We start from the raw sequence: 13,419 nt of genomic DNA on the forward strand, positions 1-13,419 counted from the left end.
TGAAGTGCTGCATTCCAACCAAATTAACACATTTAAACTAGCCTAGATTAGGAGTGAAAATCCCTAGTTGTGCTGAAAAAAATCAGATATCTTCATACTTCAGTAGAAATGTTATTTCATTATCCTGAGTAACAGCAGAGAATGCCTCAACTCCTGCAAAGCTTGCTTCAATGAACACTGGCTGTCTCTTACAGAGGAGATGAGAAATAAACTCCTGTCCACAGGTACAAACCACAGAAAGGAATGTGCGAAATATTCCCTGGGCATTTCCTGTACAGTGATTTTCTGTTTGAGGAAGATCCCTCAGTGGCCAGTTAATGTATTGAAGACACTAACAAAGATATATTAGTCATCAGGTAGTTATAATTTTTCTCTCTCTTTTTTTTTTTTTTTTTTGGCCAAACTATTTGAACTGTGAGGGTGGTGAGGTGCTGGACCAGGCTACCAAGAGAAGCAGTGGATGCCCCATCCCCAGAGGTACTCAAGGCCAGGTTGAGCACTGCGCAACCCAATCACTAAGTCAGGGCAAGCATAACCATGGCTGGGTCATGAGAGTCAGATGTCTTTAAAGGTCCCTCCCAAACTGAACCATTCTGTGATTCTGTGACAGAGAAATCCAGAAAGATACATAAAAAATTCAAGTCTTGTCACCAATTAAGTTGAAACATGCAGGACCAAACCTAGAATTTTAAACTTCTTTTATAAGAATATTAGCAAGCCATGCAGGTAAGTAAGAATTAATTTGCCTTATTCTGAGAACAGTAAATTGATTGTATGATTAGTTACTAATATACGGAAAGATGACAGAACACGCCCATATTAAAACTATACAAATGCCATGCAATTTTATATGAACTATACAGAAAAGATTTCATTTTATGTTTAAAGCAGAGATAGCATTTCAAAAATACTTCTATCCTCCAATTTAAACTAAACTAAACTAAAATTGATCCACAGATGTGGTAAGTTTTAGTTTAACAGAATAAATTATTTTTTCAATGATTTTTTAAAAAATATAATTCAAAAATCTTTAGCTTGTTTTGTGGCAGACAGCTCTCACAGCTCTATTTATATTGAGAAGGGCAAGAAGAGAAAAAGATGGCATAGAAAGAAGAGAGTGGCAGTATGATGAGGGATGCAATCTATATCCTGCAAAGTAAAACTGTATCTCAAAAGTTTTCAACTCTTCATGATAATGAAGTAACAAGAAAAACAAGGAAGGGATAAAAATAAGACTGCATTTAGACTACAAAGGAACTGAACGTAGTTTGAGGTCATCAACTCTAAAATATCTTGTACAATGTTGTCATATCACAGCAGATTTATGGCTCCATTATGTATTTCCAGATCTTAAACATCTAAGAATTTTTTAAGTGCAACTTTAATTTTGACATTTAAGTCTGGAAAAAACTGAGAAGGGATTTTATCAATGCTTACAAATAGCTAAGGGGTGGATGTTAAGCGCATGGGGCCAGGTTCTTTTTGGTGATGTCCAATGACAGGACAAGGGATACAAACTGGAACACAGGAAGTTTTCCATCTGAACATGAGAAAAATCTTTATTTTAAGAGTGACAGACCACTGGAAAAGGCTGACCAGAGAGGTTGTGGAGTCTTCTCTGGAGATATTAAAAAAACCTGCTTGGATGCTTTCATGTGCAACCTGCTCTAGGGAACCTGCTTTAGCAGAGGGTGGATGAGATGATCTCCTGAGGTCTCTTCCAAACTCTATGATTCTGTGGATTTGGTAGCATGTAGTACTGAGAAACTATCATCCCAATAATAACATTCTTATAAGAAGTTTCTTTAACATACACTTCTGATTTTGACTACTTTTTTTGCTTAGAGAAAAGTAATAAAAATAATTTCAATTTTTGCACTTCAAGTAACTGTCAAAGAATATACTACACAAAGAAGTGGCTCACATAAAATGCTTGTTAACTATGACTAAACTGTTTTATAGCATCATGCATGTTTAATCTGTGAATGCTGACCTACTGGCGATTTTTCAGTAAGACGGACACTCAATTGATAACATTCCTTTGCAATGTTTTCCTACATGCACCTCTGCTTGCTTTATTGTATAAATGGAAAAAAAAAATCTAATCAACACAAACTTTTTGAAAGACATAAATATTTTAAGCCCTCAAAAATGAACAAGTTATATTATGAATTTTAAGACCTTTAGGAGCTTGAGCTGTGCTAAGGATACCAGCCTTCAGCAAAACACTAATTCAGCTTCCAATTATCTGTCAAAATGCACAAAGAACTGAGAGGGAAAAGAGGATAAGGAAAAAAAAAAAAAAAAAAAGGTATCCACATACTATATACTATCTCATTCTTGCATTCTTAAAATAACAGAATGGTTGAGGTGGAAAGGGACTTTCTAGCCCAAGTCCCAAGCCCTGCTCCAGTAGGGACACCCAGAGAAGGGTGCCATACCTAGGATCAGGTCCAGGCAGCCTTGAAAATCCCCAGGGAAGCTCCCTCAACCTCTCTGGGCTAGAGTTCAGTCACTCACACAGTGCTTTGTGATACTTAGAAGGAAATTCTGTTCCAGTTTGTGCCTACTGCCTCTTATCCTGACACAAGACACACTGAAAGGAGCCTGGTTCTGTCTTCTTTGAACGTTCCTTTCAAGTCTTTATTCAACACTGATGAGATCCCCTGGGCTTGCTCTACTCTGGACTGAACAGTTCAGCTCTCCAAGCCTCTTCTCATGGGAGAGATGCTGCAGTTCCTTAATCATCTTAGTAGCCTTCTGTTGGACACTTTCCAGTGTGTCCATGTTTCTTTTGCACTAGGGTTCCAAGATTCAACAGAGGACTTCAAATGTGGTCTCACTGTACTGAGCAGAGAGGAAGGATCACTTTGCTGAGTGAGTGATCTCTCAACTAAGATATTTTGCCTATTGCAGCTAAGAGTACTACAAGCCTTCCTTAGGAGCAAGAACACGTTGCTGACTCCTGTTCAACTCAGTGTCCACCAGGACTAGGTCCCTTTCTGTAGAGCTGCCTTTGATTTGGATTTCCACAACATGCACTGGCGCCTGCGGTTGTTTCTTCTCAGCTGCAGGATGTTGCATTTCTCCCTATTGAATTCCATGAGATTTGTCAGCCCACCCCTCCAGTCTGTCCAGGTCTCTCCAGATGGCAGCAGGGCCCTCTGATGAGTCAGCCACTCCAATGAGTCTCATGTAATCTGTGAATATGCTGAGAGTGCACTTTACCCCATCATCCACACTGTTAACAAAGATGTTAGTCAGGACTATAACCACTTTTAACCATTGGGGTACTCCACTCCTAACAGATCTCTAAACTGACTTTTCACCACTGACGATTACACTATGGGCCCAGATCTCAATCCACTTTACTTTTGTAGCCCATAGTTCATCAGCTTTTCTGTGAGAATCTGATGGGGGCAGTGTGTCAAAAGCCTTATTGAAGTTCAGGAAGATAATATCCTGTACTCCGCCCTTATCCACCATGCTGGTCAATTCCGTATAGATTTTTGTCAGGTTGATGAAGTGTGGCTTCCTTTTGGTGAATCCATGCTGAGTACTCCTGATAATTTTCTTCTCCTTCAGGTGCCTGTTCCCATCATCTTCCTGAAGACCTTGGTGAGCCTATAGTTTCCTGGATCATCCTTTCTGCTTTTTTTGAAGATAGAAGTGACATTTGCTTTCCTCCTGTCTTCAGGCTTCTCTCTCTGTTGCCACATCATATTTGTTAATCACAACGAATATCATTTCTAGCTCTAGACTTGTTGAACTACAGATGAAAATGAATTTTGGGGGGAAAAAAAACACAGCAAAAAATTGCTTGTGCTTTAGCTTGTATTTACGGAAACTGAAAACCTGTCTAGCCTTCTGGAGCCTTTGCTTTCTTTGAAAAATTGTACTGAACCAATAATTTTACTCCATGTTTTAGCCACATGGTTTTTCTGTTCCTACATAAGAAAAGAAGGTGGGAACAAATTAACTTGAGTTCACTTTGTCTATGCTAATGATGAATCTGACTGAAGTGAACAAAGAGCTGAGGCCACCCTAAGACTGAAGGTAATCCAGATGTCGGGGTGTCCCCCTTTGTTCACTTTTTCTCAATTGCATGCACTACAAATGCTGGGTCGCAGCACCTATCGCTGATTTTTCTGCACACTGGATTCAACAGAAGGTAGAAAGACAGTATTTAAAAAGAAGACAGTGAAGAAATTACAATAGATGAGCTTGAAATATTAGAAAATATTGGAGGTTGGAGGCTGTCTTGGACAGAGTGACCATGAAATGATAGATTTCTCGATTCATGGTGGAGACTGGAGGGGGAATAGTAAAATTGCTACCTTGGACTTCAGGAGGACGAACTTTGAATTGTTCAAAAGACTAATAGGGGGAGTCCCCTGGCATTCAGTCTTAGCGAGTAAAGGGGTCCAAGAGAGCTGGTTGCTCTTCAAGAAGGAAGTCTTAAGGGCGCAGGAGCAGGCAGTCCCCCTGAGCTGCAAAATAAGCCGGCGGGGAAGACCGGTGTGGATGAATAGGGAGCTATTCTTGAGGCTCCGGGAGAAAAAGAGAATCTACCGCCTGTGGAAAGAGGGACAGGCCACTCAGAATGAATACAAGGAAGTCGTTAGGATGTGTAGAGGTGAAATCAGAAAGGCAAAAGCCCAGCTTGAATTTAACCTAGCCGCTGGGGTGAAAAGGAATAAGAAACTCTTTTATAAATACATTAACAGTAAGAGGAGGACAAAGGAGAATATCCACTCTTTGCTGGATGAGGCTGGGAATGTGACCACTGAGGATAAGGAAAAGGCAGAGGTTCTGAATGCCTTCTTTACGTCTGTCTTTAAAAGTCAGACCAGTTATCCTCAGGATACTCCTCTCTCTGACCTGGTAATCTTGGCTGGGGAGCACACTAACCCCCCTGTGATTCTGGAAGAAACAGTCAGAGACCTGCTACTCCAACCAGACTGCCACAAGTCGATGGGGCCAGATGAGATCCACCCGAGAGTGCTGAGGGAACTGGCGGAGGTGATAGCTGAGCCGCTTTCCATCATCTGTCAGCGCTCCTTGTTGAATGGTGAGGTCCCAGAAAAATGGAGGCCTGCCAATGTGACTCCCATTTACAAGAAAGGTCATAAGGAGGATCCGGGGAACTACAGGCCTGTTAGCCTGACCTCGGTGCCAGGGAAGGTTATGGAGCAGATTGTCTTGAGGGAGATCATGCGGCATGTGCGGGATGAGCGGGGGATCAGGCCTAGCCAGCATGGGCTCAGAAGGGCAGGTCCTGTTTGACTAACCTGATCTCCTTCTGTGATCTAGTGACCCATCTGGTGGATGAGGGAAAGCCTGTTGATGTAGTCTACCTAGACTTCAGCAAAGCCTTTGACACTGTCTCCCACAGCATTCTCCTGCAGAAGCTGGCAGCCAGAGGCTTGGATGGGTACGCTCTTGGCTGGGTAATGAGCTGGCTGAAGGACCGGGCACAGAGAGTGGTGGTAAATGGAGTCAAATCCAGCTGGCGACCGGTCACGAGTGGTGTTCCCCAGGGGTCGGTGCTGGGGCCTGTCCTCTTCAATATCTTTATTGATGACCTCGATGAGGGCATCGAGTGCACCCTCAGTAAATTCGCAGATGGCACCAAATTGGCTGGAAGCATTGATCTGCCTGGGGGTAGCGAGGCCCTACAGAGGGATCTGGACAGGCTGGAGAGCTGGGCTGAAGCCAATGGGATGAGTTTCAGCAAGGCCAAATGCCAGGTCCTGCACTTGGGCTACAACAACCCCAGGCAACGCTACAGGCTTGGGGCGGTGTGGCTGGAGGACTGCGTAGAGGAAATGGACCTGGGGGTATTGATTGATGCTCGGCTGAACATGAGCCGACAGTGTGCCCAGGTGGCCAAGAAGGCCAATGGCATCCTGGCTTGCATCAGAAACAGTGTTGCAAGCAGAAGCAGAGAGGTGATTGCTCCCCTATATTCAGCACTAGTGAGGCCGCACCTCGAGTACTGTGTCCAGTTTTGGGCCCCTCTGGCAAGAAAGATATTGAGGTCCTGGAACATGTTCAAAGGAGGGCAACAAAGCTGGTGAGGGGTCTGGAACACAGGGCTTATGAGAGGCTGAAGGAGCTGGGAATGTTCAGCCTGGAGAAGAGGAGGCTCAGGAGAGACCTCATTGCTCTCTATAACTTCCTGAAGGGAGGTTGTAGTGAGCTGGGGGTCGGCCTCTTCTCTCGTGTCATTAGTGATAGGACCAGAGGGAACGGTTTCAAGCTACGGCAGGGGAGATTCAGGCTGGACATTAGGAAGTATTACTTTTCAGAAAGGGTGGTCAGGCACTGGAATGGACTGCCCAGGGAGGTGGTGGAGTCACCGAGCCTGGGGGTGTTCAAGGAAAGGCTGGATGTTGTGTTGAGGGACATGGTTTAGTGGGAGCTATTGGGAATAGGTGAACGGTTGGACTGGATGATCTTTTAGGTTTTTTCCAACCTTGTTGATTCTATGATTCTATGAAAAAAAAATAAGGTCTTCTAGCTGAAAAAAAAAGCATTCCACAAAATCTATACCAAACTGTTCTACAAACTTTGACTAGAGATTACAAAACCTGCACACAAAACAGAAGAAAAGCAAATCTTTCCTGACCCAATAAAACTATATCAAGCGCTTTCACCTTGGATATCTGAATGGGATATATTAACACTTAATAAGACTATCAAAATTTTCCTGAACTTATCTTAAAGACCCACATATTTCAAGATAAGAGAGTACCCCTTCCCACTGAAACTGATGTAACGCTTTGTCCATCTTTTTCAAACATTCCTCCCAAGATCATCTTCATCTCAAAATAGCTTTTTTAAAGATATGCTTCACCAGTACAGGTTGGGGAATGACCTGCTGGAGGGGAGCTCTGCGGAAAGGGACCTGGGTGTTCTGGTGGATGACAGATTGGCCATGAGCCAGCAGTGTGCCCTTGTGGCCAAAAAGGCCAATGGCATCCTGGGGTGCATTAAAAAGAGCGTGGCCAGCAGGTCGAGGGAGGTGATCCTCCCCCTCTACTCTGCCCTGGTAAGGCCTCATCTGCAGTACTGCGTCCAGTTCTGGGCTCCCCAGTACAAAAAAGACAGGGATCTCTTGGAAAGAGTCCAGCGGAGGGCCACAAAGATGGTGAGGGGCCTGGAGCATCTCCGCTATGTAGAAAGGCTGAGTGAACTGGGTCTGTTCAGCCTTGAGAAAAGAAGACTGAGAGGGGACCTGATCCAGGTCAATAAATATCTGAGGTGTGGGGGCAGAATGGCGAGGCCGGACTCTTTTCAGTGGTGAGTGGAGACAGGACAAGGGGAAACGGCCGGAAACTGCAGCATAGGAAGTTCCGCACAAATGTGCGCAAGAACTTCTTTACCGAGAGGTGACGGAGCACTGGAACAGGCTGCCCAGGGAGGTGGTGGAGTCTCCTTCTCTGGAGATGTTCCAGACCTGCCTGGATGCCTACCTGTGCAACCTGCTGTAGGGAACCTGCTTTGGCAGGGGGGTTGGACTCGATGATCTCTGGAGGTCCCTTCCAACACCTACAATTCTGTGATTCTGTGACTTTCTTCCTTCTTTCTCTCTAGTTTTCCAGTTTCACACTTAAGACTTCAATGCTTCAAATGATAAATGAATTCAAAGTATGTAATACAATGGAATGATCTAGAATTTTTCAGTTCTGGTCTCTTCTGGTTCTTTGAAACATTGTGTTAACATTATTAAATAGCATCACCCGTTCTTTTGTATTTCATTTTACATCATTTTTAATTCTGTATCAATACCTTCCTTCTGAACAACATCATTAGCAAAATTTAGAAGGAAAGTATCTGAGTTTGTTTTCTTTCTTTCAAAATCTTCCTGTGGAAGAAAGAATTCCAAAACTATTATCTTACTTTTCCACTGGAAAAAATTTATTTTACCCTACAAAACTGGTGCAAAACACTGAGGCAGAGTCTCTTTGTGGAACCAGTCTGTAAATGGGTAGGACAATTGCAACAATTCACACAGCTGGAAGAATCATTCTACCACATTTACCACTGAACACAGCATACAGTAATTGCTATCAGACCTTAAATTTCAGGACCAGTGAAGTTTTAAATATATAGAATTAGGCCTATTTTTCATTCTATAAAATTTCTCCATTCTCTAGTGTTCTGTCCTACACAAGTCCCTTTCCAAATCTTATGTGGCTTTTTATTCATCTAGGTGAATGAACTTAATCATTTAACATTTTTTCCTTTCCAAAATACCTCACACTTTCCATCTTCTGTTGACTCTTATGACGCTTCCATCAGTATTTCTAAAATGCTAGCAATATTTGCATACTGCAAAAAATGGAAATTCTCCTAATCAATATATAGTTTGTTACTTAAAGAACAGACTTCAAGTGCAAGAGAAAAAGTCTTCAGATCTAAATCTAGAACCTGTCTCCTTTGCTTGGTGTCTCCTCCAATCTTCGCTATTTACCAATACAAACTTCAGAAGAGAGTCAGCTTAAAAGACAGTAAAACCTGTATGGCAACAGAAATTGCTGAGAAGAACAGTAGCAGAGAAAAGCTTTTACATATGGTTCACTTACCCTTATTTTTTAGACCTGAACTACTGAAGAAAAATTGGTATTAAAGACTAACTGTAAGTGTACAGATCTTCAGTAAAATCAAGGTGTATTTTTCCAACTTCAGTTATTTACTAAGATAAATATACAAACTTAGCCAGAAAGAAATTCAAATAAATTATTTTAAAATCAAATCCAATCAAGTATCCCACAGATTAGCTTTCAGTAGGGAAATAAAACATTATTTTCCAAAATTCCCAATAGTTATTTCACTGCTTACATTAATACAGTCTCTTTTAGAAGATGTCAGGATACATAACTCACTATTATTATCAAACACATAGTAAGGCATAGATACCACAGATGTAGTCCATATGTGTTTGTTGTTAGTATTAGGCCCTTAAATATATAGAACACAAATACCATCAGTAAATAATAGAAAATTCTTACCACTTTGTACCCCATATCTGTTTTGCATGCTTTTCTCCCTGAAAACATTAGGATTCCTTGCCAGGATAGCTTGCAGCAAAACTGGTGTATCACCCTCTGGATCATCACTGCCAAGGTTATCTTTCAATTCTCTGTGATTGTGGAAGAAAGCAAATAAAGAATGAAATGTATTTTCAAATTTTAAGAAATGATTGTCGGATTTTAAAAAAATATGCTAAAATGAAAGAAAAAAATGTATTGCTAAAATAAAGAACGAAGAAACCAAGTCTGTAGAGCACTGTCCCTCCCTGTCTCAATTACTATTATTATTTTTTTATCTCTTTGTTAAACATCAGAAGAAACACTAGCTGTAGGCTCTTCAAAATTAATACACATATATCCACGGTTGCCAGTTTCAAACACTTATGAAAGTATCTTAGGCCTTAAGACTTTCATATCTTGATCTTCTCCACTGATGAAGAACTCTTTGGGTAACATCAAGAAAGGAGTCTAAGAGTGAAAATGAGGTATGCGTGAAAGCATAACATTCAGGTTATATATTTTATTTTAAAAAGGGAAAATGGCATATCAATTCCCTCTGAACTATTGAAAACGTAATACATTTTCTGTAAATACATCTGTGATTTTATTCTTTGCTTTGAAGACTTTTAAATAGCTACTTCCATTTGATCAAGATAACTTGGAATATGTAGGAAAAAACCAATGCTGTCAACAGAAAGCAATTCAAAGGACATATTGCGAAAAGAGACAAAATACTTATAAACAAAAAGCAGACATTTGCTGATTCTTTTAATGTCAAAGTTTTCATAACTAAATCAGAATTCACATGGATCTTACATGGTCATCACCAAAACTCTTCTTTGGGTAATGTCAGGTATATAATTTATATATTTTACATTATTCAGCTAACTGGAACATAAAGAAGTCAAGAACAGTCAAAACCATCAAATTTGAACTCACAACCAGCATTATGAAGATCAAAAAGAAAAACGACAAAAAAGAATGAAGTTATATTTCAGAGTTACATGAAACAATTGAGTCTTACGCAGTAGTAATCTGCTAAACAAACCTAATAAAAAATTTCCCAATTCCATTGCTCAGATTCTCACATCCTTCTCAAACTTAGTTCATTTTAATCTCAAGGAACAAGGACAGTGATGGCATAAAACTGAAGTACAAAATACATACATGTGATCTGTTGACACCTGATTGAGACTGTGGATGAGCTGTGAAACCAGATTTTCATCCCTGCAAGCCAGAAGGCAGTTCACTTCTTCAGCTATTCGTCCATTGAAAAGCAGGCTCTTTGTTGTTGTGGCAGGTAAAGGTGATGGAAGAGGCAGCTGGTTCAAAACTGTTATCAGAGGAGTGAAAGAAGTTCAGAAACATTGCGCAGAACACAGGCACACAAATATTACTACTCATATAATTAAGAAAACAAACAATCCTGACAAATACATTTAAAATATAGAGCCATTATTACATTCTCAGTTTATTCTTCTGTTGTATTCATTTCTATATAAGTTATCTTCTCAAAAGAAGGCAAGTGACGTTAGTTGGTATGACTATGGTAATTCACTGAAAATATGCATTCACAAGCATGGGAAAAAGGATTGAACTTACTGAATTTTATTGAATTTCATGTAAAACATCAATGTTTCAATTGGATTATAAATAAGAATAGAACATTTACAGGGGCATTCTTACATCTATATGTCAAAGAAAGAAGTACATCAAACCACAGGCCATGACCAGGTGATTGGTACAAGAAGAGTAAGCCAAAAAGAACAAACAATTCTCAAATGGGTCCAAGAAAACAAGCTGAACCTGACTACTCAAACTTATTAAAACTCCAGGATGAAGGTTTCAACTGATCAATTAGAAATAGCTTCAAAAAAGAACAATGTAAATCAAATACATTCTTTCAGGTCCTCTATTTTATACTTGGAAATTCTGAAGAAAAAAAAAAAAAGGGGGAGATGCCAGTTGTTTATGTTATTTTTCCAATATAACATATATAATCACTGTATGTGATTCCAGCTGCTTCTTTCCACGAGAGGGAAAAAAAAAGGGTTGGGGGAGAGTAGTCACAAGTTATTGTTTTTTACCTTCTCCCAAGTCTCTAAACTTTACATGAAAATTACAGATAAAAAGCATAAACACACCTAAGTACAGGGTCTAATACCATCTAAACTAGTTCAGTGTTTCAAAACCCCTTGTGTGAAGAAGTTTGAGCAGTGATTTCTACCAGTTACATATATTTTCTTAGAATACATTTTCTTATTTTCTTACATACATTTTCTTAGAATCTTGTGTGTAAAGACTTAACTCTAGAAAATTTTCCATAGTTTGGAAACTCATGATTTGCAACCTGATGGTCCACTATTGAGCTTGCATAAACAAATACACATACACATAGATTTATATAAGTAGCATCTTTCAATTTGATATTTTAGAACAGAAAAACACAAAAAATATTTCAAGATTTTTTTTTCTCAAATATATCAGTTTTGGTTTGGGTTGTCCATTGTTTGTTTGCTTTTAAGCTAGGAAATTAAATTCAATTTTGGGGTAAACTTTAGTTGCTCTTAGAAAGTTTTTCCAAATTTCAGCAGTATCATAATAATCCACTTCCTCTACATGGTATACAATCAAGAAAGAGGCCTCATAGGTCAAGCTACTTATTTTCATTAGCATCTAAATTTTAGAGCAACTCTAACATAATTGAAGGAATATTCACACGCACAGCGTATTTCACATTTCTTTTTCGATGAATGTATGATTTAAAGATGTCTCACTTTCTTCTTTATTTTTATGTTACCCATATATGTTTATGATGCATTAATTTAATTCTGAATTATTTAAGTGCCAGTTTTACTTCAGATTGCATTGTTTTGTTTTTAACTTACATTTTATTAAATGTTAGAATTAGCATTATTTTATTTGAAAATACTCTATTTACAAGTTAAGTTAAAAATATAGGTTGCAACAAAACAAAAGTAATCTTTTAAATGCCAAACCTAATTTAAATCAGATTTTTTATTTTTTTTTAGTAAGTAGCGTTTGATATTTTTATAGTTTGAAAATACAAATATTCACCAAAAAGGTAAAAAGCAATATATTAAAGACCGAAAAAAAAACGAAGAGTACTTACGGTCGGTAAGACTAGCAATCCCTGCAAGAGTAGTGATGGGAACATGAGGCATATCCCCATTCATCCTGAAGTTCTGGGATGGTAGTGCCTACACAGATATCTTAGTTCAGGTGCCAGCTATCATTACTTCCCATCTCCCAAGCACTGAAAAAAATGAAAAAGAAAAAAACCAACAAATTACAATGTTAGGCTTACTTTCAGCAATATAAATGAAGTGCAGGACATAATCTCAGTTACATACTAAATAAAATTTGTCAAGAGTAGGTAGAACAATGTTAATGTAAACACTAAATGGCATAAAGCAGTCAAAAATCTGATGTCAAAAGCAAAGCCCTTCAGCAAAAACACTGCAAAATAAGGCAAGCAAAACATTTTATCGGGTTATACAGTACCAATACTCAATATCTGACTATTAGAAGTACAAAATATTAAAAGAAGTAATGAATTTCACATCTTATTTTGAAAGAAAATTGGTAGCAAAATTTCCATTGCATTTTACTACAGTGGTGAGCACATAATCCGTAACCAGCTTAAGGGATGAGCTGCTACATTCACGTCTCAATTTTGGAAAAGAAACTATTTTTCATAGACTGGGTGGCTGCCAAAAATAAAATCAATAATATACAGACATAAAAATGAAAAAAACTGTGAAAAATTCAAAATCTTAAGAGTATTTTCAAAGAAGTATCTACTTCAAAATTGTTCTGAAAATCTCTGTGGCAGAACTATTGCTAGCAACTGTATATCTTTCAAAAAAGAAAGGCTTAATCCTACTAAAGAAGTTTGGTTATTTAGTGTAAAATGGTACAGTTTGCATTGCACAAATTTGTAAGTATTTGTTAACTGAGATCTCACTATGTAAAGATTCCAACTATAATGAAGTCTGCTTTAAAAAAAAAGTCAAAATCATTTCAGCTGCAGTTGCATAACAAGATTTACAAAGACAACACACCATGATCTACTATTATTACACTAATGAAATGAGAAAAATTGAGCATGGTGGTGTTTAAAGACAAACAAAATAAATTAGGGAAAAGCAACTTGATATAAATATATGTCTATCTACTATGGACAGTCACCTGTGTTGACAGTTTCTTAAATAGACAGACCTCCATAAGTAGACTTTGTTTACTGTTGATGCTCTTACTCTTTTTATGTCATACCAACAGCAATATATAGGACAGTCTTACTAACAAATACATGGAGATTCCAAGCAAGAGATGAAAACACGATATGAAGTTGTCATGA

At 38.8% G+C, this 13,419-nt stretch overlaps 1 protein-coding gene across 1 annotated transcript in view; it reads right to left on the bottom strand.

Annotated features, from left to right (window-relative positions):
• NIPBL (NIPBL cohesin loading factor) overlaps positions 1-12,235 on the bottom strand; it is a gene marked incomplete at its 5' end in the record, with an annotated part of 109,675 nt that extends 97,440 nt beyond the window's left edge. The window contains 3 exons of the mRNA XM_079548636.1: positions 9,018-9,148; positions 10,206-10,371; positions 12,172-12,235. Coding sequence (XP_079404762.1) covers positions 9,018-9,148; positions 10,206-10,371; positions 12,172-12,235 — 361 coding nt within the window. The remainder of the gene's footprint in view (positions 1-9,017; positions 9,149-10,205; positions 10,372-12,171) is intronic.
• Positions 12,236-13,419: the final 1,184 nt, after the last annotated feature.

The sequence above is a fragment of the Tetrao urogallus genome (genome assembly GCF_951394365.1).
Source record: "Tetrao urogallus genome assembly, chromosome: Z".
Lineage (NCBI taxonomy): Eukaryota > Metazoa > Chordata > Aves > Galliformes > Phasianidae > Tetrao > Tetrao urogallus.